Source organism: Canis aureus, chromosome 27 (assembly GCF_053574225.1).
Source record: "Canis aureus isolate CA01 chromosome 27, VMU_Caureus_v.1.0, whole genome shotgun sequence".
Classification (NCBI taxonomy): Eukaryota; Metazoa; Chordata; class Mammalia; order Carnivora; family Canidae; genus Canis; species Canis aureus.
Window position 1 is genome coordinate 16,320,249 of NC_135637.1, and position 21,466 is coordinate 16,341,714.

General features: G+C 38.1%; 1 protein-coding gene across 8 annotated transcripts in view; it reads right to left on the reverse strand.

The window, feature by feature from the left end:
- Nucleotides 1-255: 255 nt before the first annotated feature.
- MED13L (mediator complex subunit 13L) overlaps nucleotides 256-21,466 on the reverse strand; it is a 297,211-nt gene continuing 276,000 nt past the window's right edge. For 5 of the 8 annotated variants that reach the window (XM_077875776.1, XM_077875775.1, XM_077875778.1 and 2 more), the window contains 10 exons: nucleotides 20,387-20,575; nucleotides 16,257-16,480; nucleotides 15,921-16,063; nucleotides 12,407-12,565; nucleotides 10,907-11,083; nucleotides 8,995-9,152; nucleotides 6,412-6,573; nucleotides 4,172-4,284; nucleotides 3,567-3,602; nucleotides 256-3,148 (listed from right to left, as the gene is read on the reverse strand). In XM_077875776.1, the coding sequence (XP_077731902.1) occupies nucleotides 3,016-3,148; nucleotides 3,567-3,602; nucleotides 4,172-4,284; nucleotides 6,412-6,573; nucleotides 8,995-9,152; nucleotides 10,907-11,083; nucleotides 12,407-12,565; nucleotides 15,921-16,063; nucleotides 16,257-16,480; nucleotides 20,387-20,575 (1,494 nt within the window). In that variant the 3' untranslated portion in view covers nucleotides 256-3,015. Of the gene's footprint in view, nucleotides 3,149-3,566; nucleotides 3,603-4,171; nucleotides 4,285-5,620; nucleotides 5,881-6,411; nucleotides 6,574-8,994; nucleotides 9,153-10,906; nucleotides 11,084-12,406; nucleotides 12,566-15,920; nucleotides 16,064-16,256; nucleotides 16,481-20,386; nucleotides 20,576-21,466 lie in introns of those variants that run through there. The other 3 variants (XR_013366559.1, XM_077875777.1, XR_013366560.1) reach the window with 3 other exon arrangements.

The following is a 21,466-nucleotide window of genomic DNA, read 5'->3' on the forward strand; positions in this document are numbered from 1 at the left end:
TGTGCGCCCGCGTGCCCGCGCAGACTCTACACACTAATCTAGGAATGCACTAGTGCCCTGGCGCATGAGGACACCATCTGAGAACAATTGTTGGTTAGTGTGGTCACGGCAATAAAATTCTATGTCTGTGTTGCTCTGGAAGGTAGAGCCTGACTCCTAGTCAAGGAATGTTCAATCCATTACACAAACACCTTTTGAATAGGTGTAAATAATTTTGTTATAAAGCAGGATGGGAGGGAAAAAAGCCACTCAAAGTTTCAGTAATTCAATAATTTATTCCTCTAAAAAAGTGTGTAAAAGTATATAGCTCTCATTCACAAGGTATATATGAATGACATTTAAAATGGAGGCCTTTTAGTATTGTTTCTTTTTATCAAAGTCTTTAGTGTACTGTACCAGCGCTATACTGTAGTTTTAAATGAACTTCACATATTTTTGTATTCTTTCAAATTGTTTGCTATATATAAAAGAAGCTCACTGCAAAATGCTTGAAGGAAAAAAGGAAACAAAAGAAATTCAGAACTTCCCAGAAATGTACAGCTTTTACATTTAAAAAAGGTTCTGAAATATACATACAAGCATGCTGGACAATCCCACCCCTTTCCCCTCCCCATTTCCCCTTTTTAGTTCAAACCATGGTAAGAGTTCTGATTTCTGCAGGATTTCCAAAATTAAAAATAAAAAAAAAATAAAATAACTTCTCACTCTGTAGCAAATCCAGGGCTTGTACATTTCAGATTAATTCAGTAAAAAACTCACAAGTAAAATAATGCATATTTAAGGGAAATATTATACAGACTTTTTCACACAGAAGTACATAATAAGATTTTTTAAAATCTATTGCCATTCATTTATTTTTGCACAAAAACGTATAAATATGTCACCAGCTTTTCTTAACTTAAAAAACTTAAATAAAAGACACCAGATGAAAACTACCCTTTGCTGCCTTTTTTTTTTTTTTTAAATTTTTGTAGGGGTTTTTTGTTTTTTGTGGGTTTTTTCTTTTTTTTTTTTTTTTTTTTTTGCTTAGAATTGGATTTCTAGGGAAGAAAAGCCCCTGCATTAAAAACAGCCCATATTAAAAAAAAATCCAAAGTTCTGATGAATTCTGGGAAAAAAAGCAACCCCAAAGTGGTAAAAGATTACAAATATCTACTTTACAATTTGTCTTCTCACCAAGATAATTTTATACAAGTTTACAATCTTCATCATCTTATGCTCTTCAAAAGGCCTTGAGAATTTTTCCTTTCTGATTAAGAAAAAATAGCACTGCAATATTTTTAAAGTCAATTTTACACTGTACACATTAGATACAAATGGTTTGATATATCAGATTTTTTTAACCTATACATTGTGAAAGTCATCCCCCCCCCCCAATTGGTGGTACAGAGAATAAAATTATCCATTTACAAGTTATTTCTCTGCTTACATATTCCCACCACACAACTTTTTTTAATATAATGTTTTAAACGTTAGATTATTTCAAGAAAAATACTTTTACAAAATCATATCAGTTATTACATTTTTTTCTTTTTTTGTTTGTTTTTTTTTTTTTTTTTTGTTAATAACCAGGATATGGAAGTCTCTTGGAAGAACTTTAAAATTTGCATGATTCTCTCCACAGATGACTAGAGCTCAACAGCCTGACCAGAGTGGCTTGCGGGAGGCAAGCCCACGCCCACTGCCCTCAGACAGAAACACGCTGCGACGTCAAGGTCAGAAACGGGGTCTTAAAGACAACCCTCTGGGGCCTGGAATGAGGAGTCATAAAATACTTCAATTAGCCATTAATGCTTTAAAAAGGCATTATATTTTTTTTAAAAAAGTCCCACCACAAAGGCTCAACTTCAAGTACTAATTTAATGGTTAAGTTGTAATATTTCTTTGAAATAATATTCCTATGGTCCAGAAAAAAGTCACCATATTTATAACTGATTTTATGAGCAAACACTTTCAATTATGATATGTACATGAGTCCCTTTTGATCTAATGAGAGGAGAGACCTGGCTTTCAATAAGAATTCACTAGAAAATATATTTCCGTTGTGACTATATAAAACTAATGAAGGTACTTGCCTCCATGGCTCTGGGTTGAGCTTGACTGCCTTCTGTATAAAAATGTTATCCTTCATGAAACGCTGGCCATTTTTAATAAGAAACATGGCAGAATGTTTACCCAGTTTGTTCTTAATAAAGCCTACTGCTGGGTGGTTTTGAATATATTACTTTTTAGGCTTATCTCCCCAATCTGTTTTCACTCCTTTTCCGGCTTCTAGGACAGAGGTATGTAGTCAAAGAATCCTATGGTGGATCTGAGTTGGGTTTCAGCTACTGTACCTGGTCCTCATGAATTAAAAAAAAATCAAAAGAAAGTCACAAAAAAACATGACAAAACAACTTAAAATAAATAAACAAAATGAAGATGTCTCCAGACCTTTTGTATCTACACACAGGTATGAAGTCAACCAAAGCATCCATGCCAATCTAGATGGGGGCACTAGGGAGACAGAAACCCCATTATGAGATCATATACTTGAGCTGGTTCTTATTTTTAAGAAGTCCCAGATTATGGAGTTCGGGTAACCCACAGGCCATACACCAATAACTAGAGGATTATATCCAAAAGGGCTAAACTGCCCTTGTTTTTAAACAGAGACTGGAAACACAGACTCTTGTGCAAAAGGATACTGTCTCTTCTGTTTCCCTCTTAAAAACCACCACCACCACCACCAACAAACTTCCTGCGGACCAGTGGTTTGGGGCTGCACACACCATAACACTGGCTAAAAGTCACTGCTTATGGAAGTTTCCGGGTCCATGAGAGAAGTATCAATGAATCCCTCTGGGAATGAACACTGCAGAAATGACCTGTGCCTGCTGAGGAGTAATCACAGTGCAGGACTGTGGAGAGTGGTCTCAAGAAGAGGATGTGGGGCATTTGCAAAGTGTAGCAGGCTCCTTGGGCTGAGGCTGCAGGGAGGAGGAACCGAGCCAGAGAGAACAAGTGCTTTTCCAATTAAAGTATATTCATGATGGCATTGTACAACTGAGTGAGCACCACAAAGTGGACGGGAAGGCAGGAGGTACGGTCCTGGGTAGCCGGATTGCACGTGAGCCAGGATAGAGCGTTGTACTGCTCCAAAACAAACCTGCCGGAGAGAAGAGACAGGTCAGGGGCACGAAGCACAGCAGAGGCAAGGCTGGTTCTATACGTCAACATTCCAGGAGTTGGCAGGGAGGGCCTGTGTCATTCTTTCACTTGTCTCAGGTTTCCCTGTGGCACTTTTCTCACACATCTGCTTTGCCTAGCCCTGCATTACTGGCCACAAATGGAATCACATATGCTATCATATAAAAACAGGATTTCAAGGAATTCATATTAAAAAACAAAACATGTGAAATAGTTCATGAATATTTTTATGTTAACTACTGAAATGATACTGTTTTTCATATACTTGATATTATTCTGATATACTTTTGGTATAATTGATACATTTTAACTTCACCAATTTATTTTACTATTTTAATGTTGCTACTAAAAAAATTTTCATTAGAAATGTAGCTTACATTGTATTTCTCTTGGACGGTGCTGCACTAGAGACCCTGAAAGCCAAAATCATGTTGATCAGGTTCTTGCTTAACTATAATTTCCAAATCATTTTAGAGTTAGTAAACACTAGAAAAAGCTGGCATATTTCCTCAAGGTACTTGAAGAATGTTTGTGGCCCGCTACAGTGCAAGAGAATTACTGCATCCTTCTGGAAGATACTTCCTAACTATGGAATTTATGTTCTAGTTAATTTTATTTATATAACTTATGTCAGAAGAAGTAAAAAAGATGCTTTCAAAACCAAGCGCTTGAACTTTTAGGCTCTGTCTTCTAACCATCCACCCCCTATTCTGATCTATTTTCATCACCATAAAATGCCTCCTTTAAATAGGAAGCAAGGGCAATTGTACTGCACATACCTATCCCATTTAACAAAGTATACTATACTCTCTGTCCAGTGCTCATATGGGGGGACTGCAACTCTCAGCGGCTAATCAGACAGTGCTCCACAGCACAAAAGGTAGCACCTTTTCTGCATTTTAATTAAATACACCTTGGAAAAACAAAAGTGAAGGAGGATTATTTCACACTGTACTGCTATGTTGCCTATGTCTGTATCTACCTTAAAACATCAGATGTGGTTTTGGAGTCAAGAGGATGTGGAACCCGCTGAGAATTCCTGGCAGGGAGAAGTTCATCCGTCTGTGCTACAGAAATGTGGTGATGCAGTGAAGCCTGGTAAAAGAACAGAGACAGTTACCTTTCTGACAACCTCAACCATGGGGCAGAAAAAAGGAAGACCAATGTATGCTAGTTGCAGACACCCTCTGGAGTCTTTAGAAGCCACAGCCTCCAGAAGCCTTAATTTTAGGCTCTCAGTAACTCCAATGTGATCCCAAATAACTCCATATCCTAGAGTTGGAAAAAAGCTAGCTTTGCAAATATAAATGCATTTCAAATGATTCAAAGACCTGCCTCTTGAAGTCCTAATCTCTAGAAGGCCTCAGGGTCTGGATATGGCTAACTGTCCCCTTGTGGTGGGGTTAATACATTCTCTACTGACTTCTTCTGTAAATCCATAGATTTAGAGGCTCTAACTGGTTCAGTTTCTTTCTAGAGGGAGGGGATAAGGGTGCAAGAATACTGCTTAACTGGTGCTATGTCCTTCTTATTGCATCACATCAAAAGGCAACTAATGTCTATTGTCCCACTTGAAGTAGGATTGATCACCGTGTTCAGCAGGTTACCAGCATGCTCCATTTAATAAGTTCCCCATCACTTTTTCACCTAATTTTTACTTTATTAAATAACTGAGAAATATAGTATGTGAGAGTTAATATAAATGCTTCTTTATTTTTTAGTTTTCGACTTAGTAAGCTGCTGTTCTAGTAGTTTCAAAAGGTGACTGAGAAAATGTTCTGGTTTTCAGCACAATTATGAACCCATGTATTTGTTTCATTCTCCTGCTACCACTGTTCTTTATGTTCAAACTGTCCCATCCTTGGGCAATGAGAACCCTCCAGCTGGCTCCTGGGTCCTTTGAAGTAACTCTAATTATCTTAAGTAATTTCCTTGCTTTTCAGTGGGACAACATAGCAAAGGTTCATCCTGAATATTTCTTACTTCAGACCTATAATCAGTCATTTATTCCAAGGGACTCTGGTTCTTTTAAATGATAAATGGTATTTCAGAACCAGAACTGTAGCAAGAGAGTTGTTTATGGATACTATGCTGTCACTGCTCCTAAGTTTTGCAGTAGACCGAGCTAAAAAAAAAAAAAAAAAGTGTACACCTTTCTTAAGAGGGAAAAATAAATCTAGGTTCATCCTGACAAGTCTAATTTGAAATAAAGATGACGTGGATTTTATATAACTTCCTTGATTTCACAATATGTCATAGCCATTAGTTAAAGAAAATTGCTTCAACTGTTTCTGGTCCAACCCTTCCACTGTTTCTTTTTGAAAACAGAGCAGGCCTGTGTGTGTGTGTGTGCGCGCGCGCACCCATCTTATCACAATCACTACAAGGTAATCTACACTCCACAGAATGATTATATAACAATAATCCTCACATTAACACTCCACTGAACAGATGTACGGGTTTATTCAACCAGTTCCTTACTGATGGACAGTTCAAGTGTTTCCCATCTTTTACATTTATCATTTTTTTTATTTTGCCTGTTTCTTCTGAATAGATTTCCAGAGGTGGAACTGCAGCATCAAAAGGGAAGCGAGGGGGGTTGTGTCACTTGGCTTTCCTACTGGCACCAGGGCCATCTCCCAACAGCCCTGCCAAAAGAGCATGTTGTCAAACTTCTGGCTTCTTGCCAATCTGTGGGTGAAACGTGGATTTCATTCCAGGCTCTTTCAAGCAAACTGGAAGTAGGAGATCTTTTGTTTTAACCCTTAATTTGTATTAAAGGGTTCCAAGACTGATACAGGAAGGAGCGTGTGTAAACATAAATTTAGCTGCCTCTTGCCCTACTCTAATGAAGAAAGATGAAGCCTGTGGCAAGGGAGGAAGAGATCAGCCAATCCAGATCACCTCCACCTAAGTTTACCTTCACGGGTGGCAAGGCAGCATGCCCTGTGGGTCCCACAAAGTCTCCAACTTAGGTTAATGTGATTGCTTCCTTTGTGCCATGGCTTTGGGTTCCTCTCCTGAGTTCTAACCACCGCCCACCGCCCACCCCCACCCCACAACCACAACTGTAATTAAAATACCCTCAGAGTAGAAGCAGATGTGAAAGAAAAAGGGACCACAGTATGATTGTGGGGACTGAGACACAAGTTTCTAACCAAACCCCAATTTAAGTCTAAGTTATACTCCTCCCCCAAACTTCAAATATGACACCAAACCAACCTTTAGGAAGAGGGGGCACTGGTTCTGAGCCTGGGGACACGACGACCAAAACCACTGTGGGAGATTCTCTGCTTTGGCAGTTGATACAAAATACCCAAGGGCCAGAGGCTGCTGCTTCAGCTCCTCGGGTGCCTCTCTAGAGAGAAGACGCTCACCCTGACTCTGAAAAACAAAGTCCCAAGAGCATGATCAGCATTTATATCACTTCAAATAAAGCTTTGAAAATCAACTTTTTACCAAGTCACTCTACACACTGTGGACCCCTTTCTGGCAGCTTTTTGCACAAAAACACCGGTGACTGAGAAAGGTCAACAGGAGAAACATGGTGTTCGCTGCATGCACAGACATCTGATGAGAAATATGGTACCAGCTAAACTAATTTCAATCAGCCAAGCAAATACAGATATATTTGCTCTGGTTTCTTTTCTGTTAAATGTAAGATGTGTTCCATGGCATCAGACATCAAACTAAAGGTGGAAAGAATGGCCTCTGGCAGCTGAAGGCACCCACCCCCCACACCCAGGTGCTCTTTCACCAGCAATCAACCAAAATACATGAGCGTACCCGACAGTCTAGTGTCAACAACATGGATGTTAGGAAAACCTAACACTGCACCACTCCATGTGATACAGTGTCACTGACCTCCCAGCAGTGTAAGATCTGCTGGTGAAGAGGACTTGTTTTTAATTTTTAGCAAACTCCTTAGTATAAAACCCTTGTGAGAGCCTTACGACGGGTTTCTGCAATTGACATTTTCTTTATCTTTGATTCTTTTAGCTGGCTTTAAGAGCTGAAAATAACCTTTTATGCAAGGAATAAAAAGTAATCATTTGTTTTCAAAGGCCTTCTGTTGGGAGGACAAAAATAATCGTCAACTATCACACCAAGTTGTATTATCTGAGTTGGTTAAAAAATAAAAACTTACTACAACCCTGAGTAAATGCTTTCCCCTGTTGTAATGCCTTAATTGGGTATCAAAGAATGTTTAATGGTTCTGAAAGAGGAACTACTGAAAGCCTTGCAGGGGTCACCAGGCTGCAGGTGTTCAACATTGAAAAGGGCCACCTGCCCAGCTGCAGAGCACTGCTGTTTAAACTCTGACATGCAATCACAGACATCAGGGCTTGAGGCTCCAACAAAGGCAGAAAGTACAGCAAAGCTCTGTTTCTACAGAACTCACATGACACTTCAAAGACCAATTCTTTGTTTTTGGATAAGCTAGTGCAACCGTGGGCACTGAAAGGTGATTACTGTTATTTCCATTTCACAGATAAGATAACTGAGGCTGAGAAAGGTCAAGTAACTTGATCAAGATTACCAACCTACAAGTCATACAGCTGTAACTCTGAGCTACATCTATCAAACTCCAGGGCATGCATTCTTGCTTGCTATGTTCTTTGCCTCTAGAATTCAAATTCTAAATTGAAACTACCTGATATAAAATCTGTGCTCTTGGTTTCCATCACAATAATCTCCAAAGAACCAATAAACTGTCATGAACTGACAAATGACTATGGAGAAAATAAAGACATTTAAAATGCTCTTCCTTCAGAAAGGAGGACTGGGGGACAGGCAGTTACATGAATGTAGTCTACTGAGTCACTCATCCCTGGTTTTATCTGCTAACTAACATTTTTAATCTTCTTTCTCTTTGACTGTCCCTCCATGAACTCCAGGCTGGCAATGAAAGCCCCATGGACAGAAAACTAAGTCTTCTTACTACAGCTCTGTCTAAATGAGTGTGAGCAGAGTTGTGTGTGCTTGCCCAGTTTAACAGAGTAGACATGGCCATTTTTCTATGTCTTAAACCCTCAATCTCACAATATTTTAAACAAAAGGTACAAAAGAGTGATAAGGTATGAATCATCTACTTTAAAACAAAGTTAACACAAGCTACAGCAGAACCTTTAACTCTTCGATCCTGTTAATTCACCTCCAAAATTCCTGGGATATTTAAAGAGGAAACTGGTTGTCAGCTCTGGTGTTCTTCCTTAATACTGGGGCATTAACCTAGACACTTGTCCAAAATGAACATTCTGTGGGCCCTTGCCATTTCGAAACCTGGCTACACAAAAGACTGAAAATACATATAAATCAAGGCACCATGACATGAAACAAGAACAGTAAGGCTTACTTCAGAATAATCAACCATCAATAATGTGTTCTTCAATTAAGACAATTATTTTACATGTTAAGTAAGCAAGCCTATTGAACTAACCCCTGAAAAGCAACTATTTTGGCAAAAAATGAAAAATAAGTAACCAGGAAGCAGCAAGCAACCAAAACTAATTTTTGCTAGGAAACAGTCATTGCAAAAAAGCCTTCTTGCTGTAATAGGACTATTCTTCTGATAAAACATATGTATCAGGAACATTTTCAGAAATAATAATCCATTTCTAATTCCCGCCTGCATTCAAAATAGAACAACTACAGAGTCACTTTTCCACACTGATTTCTCTTGTACCAGGGACCAAGACCATTAGAAGAAAGGTACATGACAGAAAAAGGTGATTATACTTCCAGAGGATTATTTTCCCTGAAGGCTGAGGTTGTTTTAAACAACCTACTTCAAATCATCCTTACCCGACTGTGCTGGAAGTGAGAGCCCACTCCAATTCCAGAAGGAGAGCCTGGGGAAGGAACTGGGGAGGAGTTGGGAGAGGAATGGAGGTTCCCAGTCATTAATATGCCAATATCATTGTCCATATCATCTGGGAATGGAAGGTCAACAAACATGTCATCTAGAAAGGAAGGAGAAAAAACACAAACATTTAAAAAATATCTCACATCCACAACTTAAACAATATATACTATTTTGTTAGTCCATGATGTTACAAAAACACACGCTGTTAATAACTTAGTAAGATTTATTATTCATGTGTGTCTACTGGGTGCAAGGTGCTGAAAATTATTTTTTCATTTTGTATTCTCAATGATCTAATGTGAAGTATTAACAGATTGGAGAAATAAAAACATAAAACAAAACTCCACACTCTGTATAGCTTCCAAAAGCACATAAAAAGATGGCAAAAGAGGGCAGCCCTGGTGGCTCAGCGGTTTAGCACCGCCTTCAGCCCAGGGCGTGATCCTGGAGACCTGGGATCCCGTGTCAGGCTCCCTGCATGGAGCCTGCTACTCCCTCTGCCTGTGTCTGCCCCCCACCCCATGAATAGATAAAATCTAAAAAAAAAAAAAAAAGATGGCAAAAGAGCTAAAGCAGCAATTTAATTATCACACAAAGTTACAACTGACACCATCCAAGAAAAGAGCAGACACCATCTATGCATCCAATTAGCATCTAAAATACTGGAGGCTGAATTAAGACATGTTAATAGGTGTGAACTTGCCCTGAAACTGGAGGCCTACTCCAAAAGCAGATAAAAGCATTGTGTTTTCATTAAGAAATCTTCTTCCACATTATATAAGGTACACAGCAGAAAATTTGGAAATTGCCCAGAATGCAATTACTGTGAATGTTTTGCTACAATTTTTCTTATATCATTACTCCATTATGATCATACTATATATAAAATCTGGTATCCTTTTACCCTCCCCCTTTAACAGGGGTAAATGCGGGTAACTATTAAAAAAATCTCCAAAAAGCAATGTGAATGGCTACATAATACTAAGTATTTAACAGTTTATAGATAACCATTACTCAACAAATGCCTTAACAGATAATCAAACCAAAACATCTATTAAGAATAATCAAATGAGGGCAGCCCGGGTGGCTCAGCGGTTTAGTGCCGCCTTTGGCCCAGGGCGTGATTCTGGGGACCCTGGATCGAGTCCCATGTCGGGCTCCCTGCATGGAGCCTGCTTCTCCCTCTGCCTGTGTGCCTCTCTCTTTGTCTCTCATGAATAAAAAAAATAAAAATTAAAATAAAAAAAAAAGAATAATCAAATGAGTTGTTTTAGAGCAAATTAGATTCCCAATGATTAGCTAAAGACAGAAGCTCCTTCATATTGCTTAGGAGTCTTCATATGTCTCAAATCAGATCAGCTACTATTTACTTGAAGAGTGGCACCCATGTGGAGGACACTACCAAGCAGGTGTTTTTTTTGTTTGTTTGTTTGTTTTGCCTTTAGGGAAAAACAGTAGAAAATTAATTATTCAAGAGAGGAAAATATTTATTTGGTCTTGGTAACTGGGTATGTGAATCTTCAAAAACAAACAGATTCTCTAACCAATCTTCAATCCCCTACTCGTATTTTATTTTTTTTTTTAAAGATTGTATTTATTTATCCATGAGAGACACAGAGAGAGGCAGAGACGTAGGTAGAGGGAGTCTGACTCAGGACTTGATCCCAGGACCCCAGGATCATGGTTTGAGCCAAAGGCAGATGCTCAACCACTGAGCCACCCAGGCACCCGCCTCTTTGTATTTTATATGTTGATTATTAAAACACATGCAGCAGCCCATGAGTCCATACTTTAGCTCTGCATCTTGCTGGAGAATCTGAGCTCTATCCCTACACAACCCTCCACACTCACCATTGTTGGGGCTAAACCCATCTTCATTGGGATAGTTGGCTGGAGCCACCTGGATGGTTGATGATGTTGGGAACACCAAGATGTGCGTACAGGAAGCGTCTTGTGGGGTATTCAGTTGAGATGACTGCATGTTCAGTGCGGTACTTCGGCCAAAAACAGAGCCCATTGTGACAGCATCTTTAAATGAAAGAAGAAAGAGAAAGAAAGAATTGTATCAGTTCCTTCTGTGCATCAGTAAACAACTCCAGAAATAAAGTTTCAGGAGGACCTGAGCTGGAGAGACAGGAGTCTGATACAACTGCTAAAATGGATACACATTTAAAGTTCCATCTAAGTGTTGACATATCTTCAAAGAAACAGACTCAGAGCACATAGCTGTGATAACCCAAGTCTCATATCACACAGGAAAGGTTAAGATAAAATTGGGCTGAGCCCACCAATATGCTTTAATTATTTTTATAAGAAGCAGTTCTAAGAATAAGTCTCCCACTTTCTACCTGTGGTTGCTTACAATTTATAAAGGACTGTTCTCCTAAATGATACAATTCTGTAGAAATGGTACCATTCAACTAATAATTATTATAACTAACATTTATTGAATGCTTACTACATGTCAGATTTTGTGCTAAACTCTGTATTCACTGACATCATCTCATTCAGTCATCATACCTACCTTGAGGTACAACTATTATGCCCATATCATGAGACCGAGAACAGGGAACTTAAGAAATTTGCCAAAGTGGTACAGGCAACAATTAACCTAGGGTCTAATAAGGCCAACAAACATAGGACATATGCCTCTCATAGGACTGATGATGAATAAGCTCATTCTCACACAACACTACTGATTTTTATAGGGAGGAAGTAGACAGAACCTCCCATTTGATCAGAGACATATCTGGAAGATAAAAGCAGACTTAAAAAGGTAGAAAATTCCTTAGTTATAAATTATAAAGTGGCTTAGTTGTTAATTTTTTAAAAATTCTGTGGCCACAATCATTTGGCTATCTATCTGGCACTCCCATTTACTGAGTGCTTCCTCTGGGCCAGATACTATGCTAACTACTTTACTTCTATTTGTCTCACCATTCATCCTCAACCACATCAGAAAGATTTAAAATATTCTCTCAAGGCTGCTTAGAGCTTGTGTCAAATATCTATCTTCAAAAGGATATTCAAATATGTATCACAATGGTGGTGTCCACTTTCGTGGTTTCTGGAGGGTGATTCTCATACACTAACAACAATCAGGGTCAGGCCACGGGAACTGGCCAGTCATACCCAGAACTTAGGCTCTCTTCCAAGTTACGGTCATCAAGACAATAAAATCACAAACCTCTCCCCTTGAAGAGACCAATGGTTTTCCATTCTTGTCCCCAAGTACAATTTTCTCTCACAAAGATAATGAAGGTCTATTCTACATTTGTCTATAGACTTTAAGTTTGAATGAGCTGAACTGATGTGATACCTAATTAATGAAACTGACAAAAAGAGACTTACCTGGCATCACTACAAAGGACCCCTGGGGCTCCATGGCAACCAGGCAGGCACTAAGGATTGAAGGAGAGTCTGCGGCAGAGATTCCACACATCCGGCACACATCCTTGAGCCGTTTGCTGATTGTCTGTAGTGAACATTCTCCAAGGAGGATACTCCAATCTGAAATCAGGTATGAGAGTCATACACAGTCTTTAGAAATTCATATTGATAGGAGGTTTAAGCTTACCAGATTTGCCCGGTAATTGAATTTCCAGAATTGGACCTAAAGGGAATAAGGCTTTACACAGGTTCTACTCCTTGCTACAAAGAAAATGTTACTTGACCTCTTTTACACTTCATTAACAAAGAAACAAAAGCCTACTATTCTGTAGACTAAAATAATGTCTGAAATGAGCTGGGAGAGTCCAGCACAGATCCACACAGATTTAGGCACTTCATATGCTTTTTGATGATGAGGCCAGTCTGTTCTTTCTTCTCCTTTTTCTCCAGGTATGGTTCTTTCACACCCCCCACCCTGCCCCCACCCTGCCCCCACATCAGCACTTTTCTTTAGAAGAATGCACAGTTGGGAGGCAAACCTCAGTTTTGTTTACTGCTGTAGGCTGGCTGTTTCCATGAAAGGCAAGCCTTGCAGAAACAAGGGGAATTCTTCTTAGAAGGCCCAAGAGAGCTGATAAACAATGAGTGTGAGTGAAGTGCTCCAAATGATGTAGCACTAATTGTCCAGATTAAAACGCTAGCACAAATTTTCTAATATTTGTTTACTGCCTCCACACAAAGGCACTATGTCTACTCAGAGAACTGTAGAGGGTTATGTTACTCTGGGAATGGAAAAGTACTTTGTCTTCTCTTTTGACTCCCAACCCAACAGACACGAAGCATGCCATACTCCTGCAGTAGCACACTGCTATCCATGTCCTGTCCCACTGATGAAAGACCATTCCCCCACTACAGGTTTCTACTTTCACTAAGTTTTTCAAACACACTGTTCTCCCCTTAACGAATTTGTAAAAGGAAGAATTTTTTTCATATTTCATATTCCTAAAAATATTCAAACTGAAGTGGCTGAAGTAAAAGTGGCCAAGACATGAAGAATGTATTTTGTAAAGCCATAGAAAAATCAAACAGGCATGAGTTCTGGATTTAAAACCAAAGAAGAAAAAAAAATAAAAATAAAAATAAATAAAACCAAATTAAGAAAGGAAAGGTGGTATCTGTATTTTACCACAAATATTCTGGTGATAAAGAACAAAACTTTACAAAGCTGACTCTGAAATCTGTAGGCTCATGTATGATACTGTCCCACAGCAATGCTATGCGGCACAGACCTCAGATTCCCACAGGAATGAAATGTAGATTGTCAAACTGATTTCCTGTACACTAGGCTCCTCTGGGTGTCTTATCCCTTGAAAGTACGTTTTCTCTCAACCTTTTGATGGGTCAGTCCCACTCGCATTCCTTTCCCTTAAGAGATAAGAAGGGGGTGCTCCTGCTTAAAAAAAAAAATCATTCAAGGGAAGGCAGTGGCCTTAATAATTGTCCAAAACACCAAGTGACTAGACTAGTAGGCTACATTTTTATCCCCTCTTCTTCTTTTCTATTATATTCCAACTTTTCCCAGGGGTTAAGAGTAGCTTAAACCCTTTAAGAGGAAGACTGACTACAAGGCATACCAACAGAGAGGACAGGAATTCTGACAGAAATGAAATGATGAATCCCCCAATGCATCAGACCTCCAGGCTACTGATACAAGATTCATTATAAGTATGATATTCTTTAAAAAATGAAAAGGGTAATATTTTCTATTAGCCTACAGTATAATTAGTCAAAAAAAATTTGCACATAATAGATCCCTAAGAAAACACTTAATACTTATGTAATGTAATGTATGTATAAACAACTATTAAACCCTAATAGTTAACTTACTTGAGCACTTGCTACAATGCAAGTTATATCCATATCGGGTTTTATTTCAGAGATTCCACAAATACCTGATATAAATTTCATGCAAAGAAACAATATATGCACTCTAATGCAAGGGTTCTGCAAACTATGGTCTGCAGGCCAAATCCTGCCCACCACTTGCTTTTGTAAATAAAGTTTTATTGGAACACAGCCAAACATACAACTTAGGTGTTGTCTGTGGCTGCTTTGACTTTACAATGGCAGAATTGAGAGGCTGCAATAGGGACACACTGGTCTGCAGAGCTGAAAATATTACCTGGCCCTTTACGTTGAAAGTCTGTTGACCTGCTCTAACATATTTGCATGCACAAAACCATCATGCTGGGACATCTGGGTGGCTCAGGGCATGATCCCCACACCCGGGATCCAGTCCCACATCGGGCTTCCTACAGGCAGCCTGCTTCTCCCTCTGCCTGTTTCTCTGTCTCTCTCTGTGTCTCTCATGAAAAAATAAATAAAATCTTAAAACAACAACAACAAAACACCATGCTTATTTGTGGCATATGCTTTGTTTTTGTGTAGACCTTGGGGGGGTGGGGGAAGAAACCTCTTCCATCCAAATGTACATATTAAACTTTTTATAAAGGTGTCATTAATTAATAAGCCTTAAAAAATGATCTAGAAATATTCATACTGCTCATGTAAAGTAGCTACACTAAGATAGCAAATGAGCTTGGCTCAAAGCCAGTGGTCAGTTATGTTGTTAGCTACTTTAGTGCTTTGTAGCTGTTATATTTATGATGGGAAATATTAGCAGTTGGTAGGTATATTTGGGAATTCAACTTAAAAAGTCTGCTCTCTTAAGCCTTCAGACTGAAGACCATCAGAGAGTTGCAATGTGAATAAAGACCATCCCAACTTGCAACTACTTGTCCTTGCAAATCAGGATTATCTTGCTCTTGTGCCAACATAAAATAAATACAAACTCTATCACCATCAATCACCAAAAATAAATAAAAGAAACTGAAGTCTATTCTTATATATGACTTCTTCTATTGTCCATAATCTCTCACTGGAATTTTCATGTTAAAGCTGACTTGATCTCACTGACTCAGTACATAAATAAGCCTTAGAAGTTCTAATTTAGTATCAATTTTAGATTAATAGAACATTCTTTTTTCTGTCTTATAATTGGGGTTTAGTATTTAAGATTTTCTTTGGTAAATGGCTTTGTTGATGATGAAATGTTTAAAAACAGCATATAAAACTACATTTAAAAGAATCAGAAGAGGGACGCCTGGGTGGCTCAGCGGCTTGGTGCCTGCCTTCAGCCCAGGGCATGATCCTGGAGTTCCGGAATCGAGTCCCACATCGGGCTCCCTGCATGGAGCCTGCTTCTCCCTCTGTCTGTGTCTCTGCCTCTCTCTGTGTGTCTCTCATGAAAAAATAAAATCTTAAAAAAATAATTTAAAAAATAAAAGAATCAGAAGATATAAATCTGCTTTATTCTTACTACCAACTTTGCAATTTCCTCCATTGGCTCAGGTAGGAACATTAGCTCAACACTTTTCCTTTGTTTCCTGTACTGACTGCTTCAGGAATCCCTCACCTTTAAGCTCCCCGTGGCCTAGGCGCCCAAGTCGGCCGATTACAACTCTCCACGGTAGAGATGTCATCTGGACAATTCCTATGCACCACTCCCATAACTTCTGTAGTCCAATTTTACGTGCAGATACTTTACTCCTCCGTGATCTAAAAAGGAAAGAAGTAGGGAAAAGGGCCCCAAATGAGTCAAAGTTATCACTTAGTAAGATAAAACCCAGAAAATTCCAAAGAACCCACCACCGGGGCACCTACTGCATTTAGAAGGAAAATCAGAATGACTCCTATCTGAGGAAAGGCATAGTATCAATTTATATGCAGCATAAACACTGAGGCTCCTCACCTGTTTGGTAAAGCGATATTTACAATACAAGTTTCTAATAATTCCCCATGGAGGTCAGTGCAGGAAGCCAAAAGCCAGCGCTGGTCATGAGACAGACAGTAGCCCACAAAGAGGACGTTGTATTTCTGGCTCGCCTCCCCAAATGTCTCTCCCAGCTCCGTCTGCTTATCTTTGATTGGGGCCAATATAAAAGGAGGGGAATAAAGCTGGATTGGGCTGGGTCGCTGAAATCACAATAAAAGTCCATTATCAACACAAAGCCACCCAACTCAATGTTTACAACAAAACCCAGAATAGCACTTGAAACCAATAGGGAGTAATGACAACAGTCTGCCCCCCAGAGATATTACATACATAAATACTAATGATAAAACAGAAAACAAAAAGATTGTTTAATGACATCAGCTAGGGAACCCCAATCAAGCTAGTGTTTCCTTATTAAAAGAAATTACTATTTTAGAAAGTAAACTGGCACCACTTCACTAGTCATCAAGAAATCAGAAATTAATACCACAATGAAATACCACTACATATTACCAGAATGTCAAATAAAAAAGAAAACACTAAGTATCAGTAAGAATGTGGAGCAATGAGAACTTTCATACGCTGCTGGTGATGTAATCCCTTTGGAAAAGTGACAATCTCTGCTAAAGCCAAACACACACATACCCTCTGATCCAATTCAAAGACATATGTTTACTGAAGGACAGGTGTAAGAATGTTCATAAGAGTTTTAACTATAACAGCTCCAAATAAAAAATAATCTAAATGCCCACCAACAGTAAAATGGAAGATAAACTGCGTTCTTATTATACAATCAGAATATTAAACAGCAAAGACATGAAAAACTACCACTACATGCAACGGAACAGATGAATTGTGACAGTGGATGAAAGAAGCCAGACATAGAAAATACCAATTATATGACTCAATTTACATGAAAGTCAAAAACAGGCAAGGTATGTTGCTGTTAAATCAGAACATTGATTACTGTTAGAATGACTAGAAGGAACATGAAAAAAGTTTCTCAATGCTTCTTAGGTTTTCTTTCTTGTGCTTCTTACATAATGTGTTCAGTGAAAATTCACCAAGCAGTATACTTATGATTGGCTACTTTTCAGTATGTTTATTATACGTTAGTGTGTGTATGATTTTAGAAATCAAAGCATTAGCTGTTCCGATTAGACAAATATTTTAAACTGTGACAAACTGGTTGTCATCATTGTTTACAGCTATTATACACATTTCAGTATTTAATACCTACAGCAGGGGTCAGCAAACTTCCATAAAGGAGAGAGAGTAAATATTTTAGGCTTAATGGGTCTCTCTTCTTACAAGTAAAATGTAGCAATTATTCCTACCCAGGTCATACTAACATAGGCTGTAGCTGGATTGAACCCACAGCCAAAGCTGCCAACCCCTCAATGAACACACATACATTTATACATGCATACATACTGATATATGGCATAAAAAATAGTAATAATGGAATTACAGAATTTTAGAGCTAAAATAAAGACTTGAGAAAGAGTCTAATCCAATTCCTTCATTTTAGGGACACAAAACACAGGCCTAAAAATACTCAATAACGTGCTCAAAGACTCAAGGCTAATAACCTTATCATCGATCCATTCATTCTCCCTATACCTGGAAAGTCTACTCATATATATTTACCAAGAGAACAGAAAACATTTTATTTTATTTTATTTTATTTTTTTAGAAAACATTTTAAATACAAACATTTGTGCACAAATGTTCACAGCAGTATTATTCATAGCTAAAAAGTGGAAAAACTCAAATGTCCATCCACTAAAGAATGAGTCAACAAAATGTGGTATATATCCATACAATGGAATATCATTTAACCATAAAAATAAATAAAATCCTATACATGCTCTGATATGAATGGACCTTGAAAACATGCTAAATGAAAGAAGCCAAACATAAGAGATCGCATATTCTGTGATCCACTTATACGAAGTGTCCAAAATAGGTAATTGCACCCCACTAAGAGACAGAAGGTAGCCTAGTGGCTGTCAAGGGTGGGGGAGGGGAGGGGCACGAGTGGTTGCTAATAGGTAGGGTGTTTCTTTCCACGTTGACAGAATGTTCTAAAATGAGACAGCAGTGATAGTTGCACAACTCTGTGAACAAACTAAAAACCATCAAATTCTGCAATTTTTAAGAGGGTAGATATTATAACATGCGAATTCTGTCTCAGCAAAGCTTTTTAAACAAAACAAAACAGTCCAGTGAGACTGCCTGAAAAGTTTAGCAAAAAGTAAAAGGGTAAATGTCAAATATCTTGGATGCAACACATAGCCTGTGATAAATCATGAGGTAAAAAACTGTTTTTGAGGTACCAGATATTCTATGAAAAACAAAAGGGGCACCAACAATAGGATTTCTCCTAATACTTGCATGGCAAATACTAAAATATATTCCTTCTCATGTAAAATGTGCTTGCATGAGACTGTGCCACAGCAGACATCTGGAATTCCTGGATGCAGAGGCCTGGCTATCATGCTCACCACCACTGCATCCTCAGCATCTAACATAGTGCCTAGTGCACAGCAGACCACTCGGGCTGCATTTACTGAATGAAAGTGCCATCCATGTTCTAGCTGCAGACTGAGGGAGCAGCAACATTTAGCAATTAACTATTACCATAACACATGTAAAATTTTATAAACCTTAGGGAATTACTTGTAATATTTGATTTTGTTTTTAATATAAAGTTAAATGATTTATTTCTTCCTGTTTCAAAACAAAATGGAAAAAAAAGGCCTATTTTTGCCCCTTATTTTCATCTAGAATTCATCCATTTATCTCATGAGCTACTGACAGTATTCGGCCAGTATGTTATAACCTTTAAAACTTTTAGGTAATGGCTTAGGACGTCTTACTACTTAGGTAGTCAGCCTTCACTCCCCTCCATGAAAATGCAGAACACTATCAGTTACCATTTGAAATTGTGATAATTTCTTACCAAAGCATAAGAATTGCTTGCATCTGAACTGCAGAATAACCACAAGAGGTAAAGAACTAAAAGATTCTAAGTTTATAAAGAAAGGTAATAACTCAATTTCTGGAGACAAAAGAAGAAACAATTAACAAGAAATAAATTTATTTTAATTCTAGAAAAAGCTAACAAAAAATATATGAACTGTTTACAAAAGTGAAAAAAAATTAAAACTCCAAAGAATAAACCAACCTAAACTGCCAAAGACAGAAATTGTACATAATCACAGAATGAATGTGGCTTGTGGGCTAAGCAGCTTCTTCTGGATCAAGTGACAGACAACAAATGCAGTATTAACTACATGTCTCATTTTTTCCCACTTCTAAGTTATTTATTCAAAAGAGAAGCATTTCATGGAGTTTTCTAGAAAAACATTACCAACTAAAATGAGCAGTTTTTGATATTTTTAAGTTCTTTTATGGTGAAGAGGTAATTTGCTGGCTTTTATTAATGGGTGATCTTTTATGCAATAAAAGTTGTGGGAACTGATTGCTGAAGTCTTTGAAAATTCTAAAAAGTGCCCTGTTCATCTATCTTCAGGATAAAGTGATCAGTAAAATAAAAGAAGTGTACAACTTTTGTTTGGTGTTTTAAAATTCCCCTAGAGGTACATATCTGTGGGAAGTAGGTTTAAGAAGATGGGAGAGAAAAAGCATTCATTTATAGATCAGAAGCACTGAGACAAGGGAAGAGAGAGCAAGCCCCTGTAAAAATGTGCATCAGAAAACACATACGCATTTGCTGTACCAGAGAGAAAAGATCTGGAGAAGGAAGAAAGTTAGTGAATTTAATACATGGGTTAGCTTCCAAAAATAAAGAACAAAATAATCATAGGAAAGTCGAACATCAGTAAGTAAGTGATGAGTGTACTGTTGCCTTAGGTCTTACATTAAAAAAAAAAAAAAAAAAAAAACGCCAAGAGTTTGCTTGCTTCTTTTCTCAAAAAATTTTACAAGTTTAGATAAGTATCTCCTCTATTTTAAATTAAGGATCAGAGAAATCTACTACTCTTAATAAAGGCGAAAGACCAACCCAGCAGCCCAACTCTCCTGGCTTGTATCCCCAGTATACAAGCACTGTTAGAAATTTCTGCTGTGCTACTACCTACCTCTGGGTTCTTGAGGGTCATCTCGATGCTGGCGGCAGGCCCAAATCCTGTGAGGGACTTAATGTGGATCTGTGTGGGCAGAGGTCGCCGGCATTGGCAGTACACCGAAAATGCCATGGACTTCAAGTATTGAATGTAGAAAACTTGTTCGTCCTTCATTGTCTGCAGCATGTACTGGCAAGGCACAATCTACACATACAAACACAAACAAAACTAGAAACTGAGATCTAATGTGCTAACAAGAAAGCTAGAAAACAAAATGGCATGAAGTCTTTGCTGAATGAGGGCAAGGAGCTTTAGTTTTAAAATATATAAGGGGTGCCTAGCTGGCAACTCTTGAACTCGGGGTTGTGAGTTCTGGCCCCACATGGAGTGTAGAGATTATTTAAAAATTAAAATAAGATAAAATAAAATAAAGCAAAATATGTAAGATGCCAAATATAATTTGACTCAATCTTAATTCCTTAGATAACATAAAATCCTCTATTACAAAGATACACCAACACCTGAAGAACAGGGGTCATCTTGTTAGTCCAAATTACAGTCACTTAGAAATTACCCTGCTCCCTTTTCAGGGGTAATTTGGCAATTTATTGTTGCCAGGCTCCCAAATTTTAAAACTTGCTTTTTAATATTGTTCTCCTTTTTATCATATATACACATAGTGTGCATGGTAACTTTGGAATTACTGTCTAAGGATGTGAGACACAAACTTCACAATGAAAAGCAATTAACAACCTATTCCGGTAACTTTAATTTCAGTATTTTAATTCTGTTAAGATGGCATTAGCGAAAGTGACAGTAAATCAAAATCCAAACACCCAAGGTATCATTTTTCACCTGTTACCAAAATCTTGTAAAATTATTACACTATAAAAGCTGGCAAGGCAATAGTGAAAGAGGCATGCTCACTGACTGCTGAAGGGAATGTAAATAGGCTAACTTTTCTGGAAAAGAATCTGGCATTATCTATCAGTGTATCTAAGAATCCACTTTAAGAAATGACCCGAAATGTGAAAAAATTTAGAAACAAATTAAATATCTAACAGCACAATAATTAAATGTGGAGAACATGTGGTC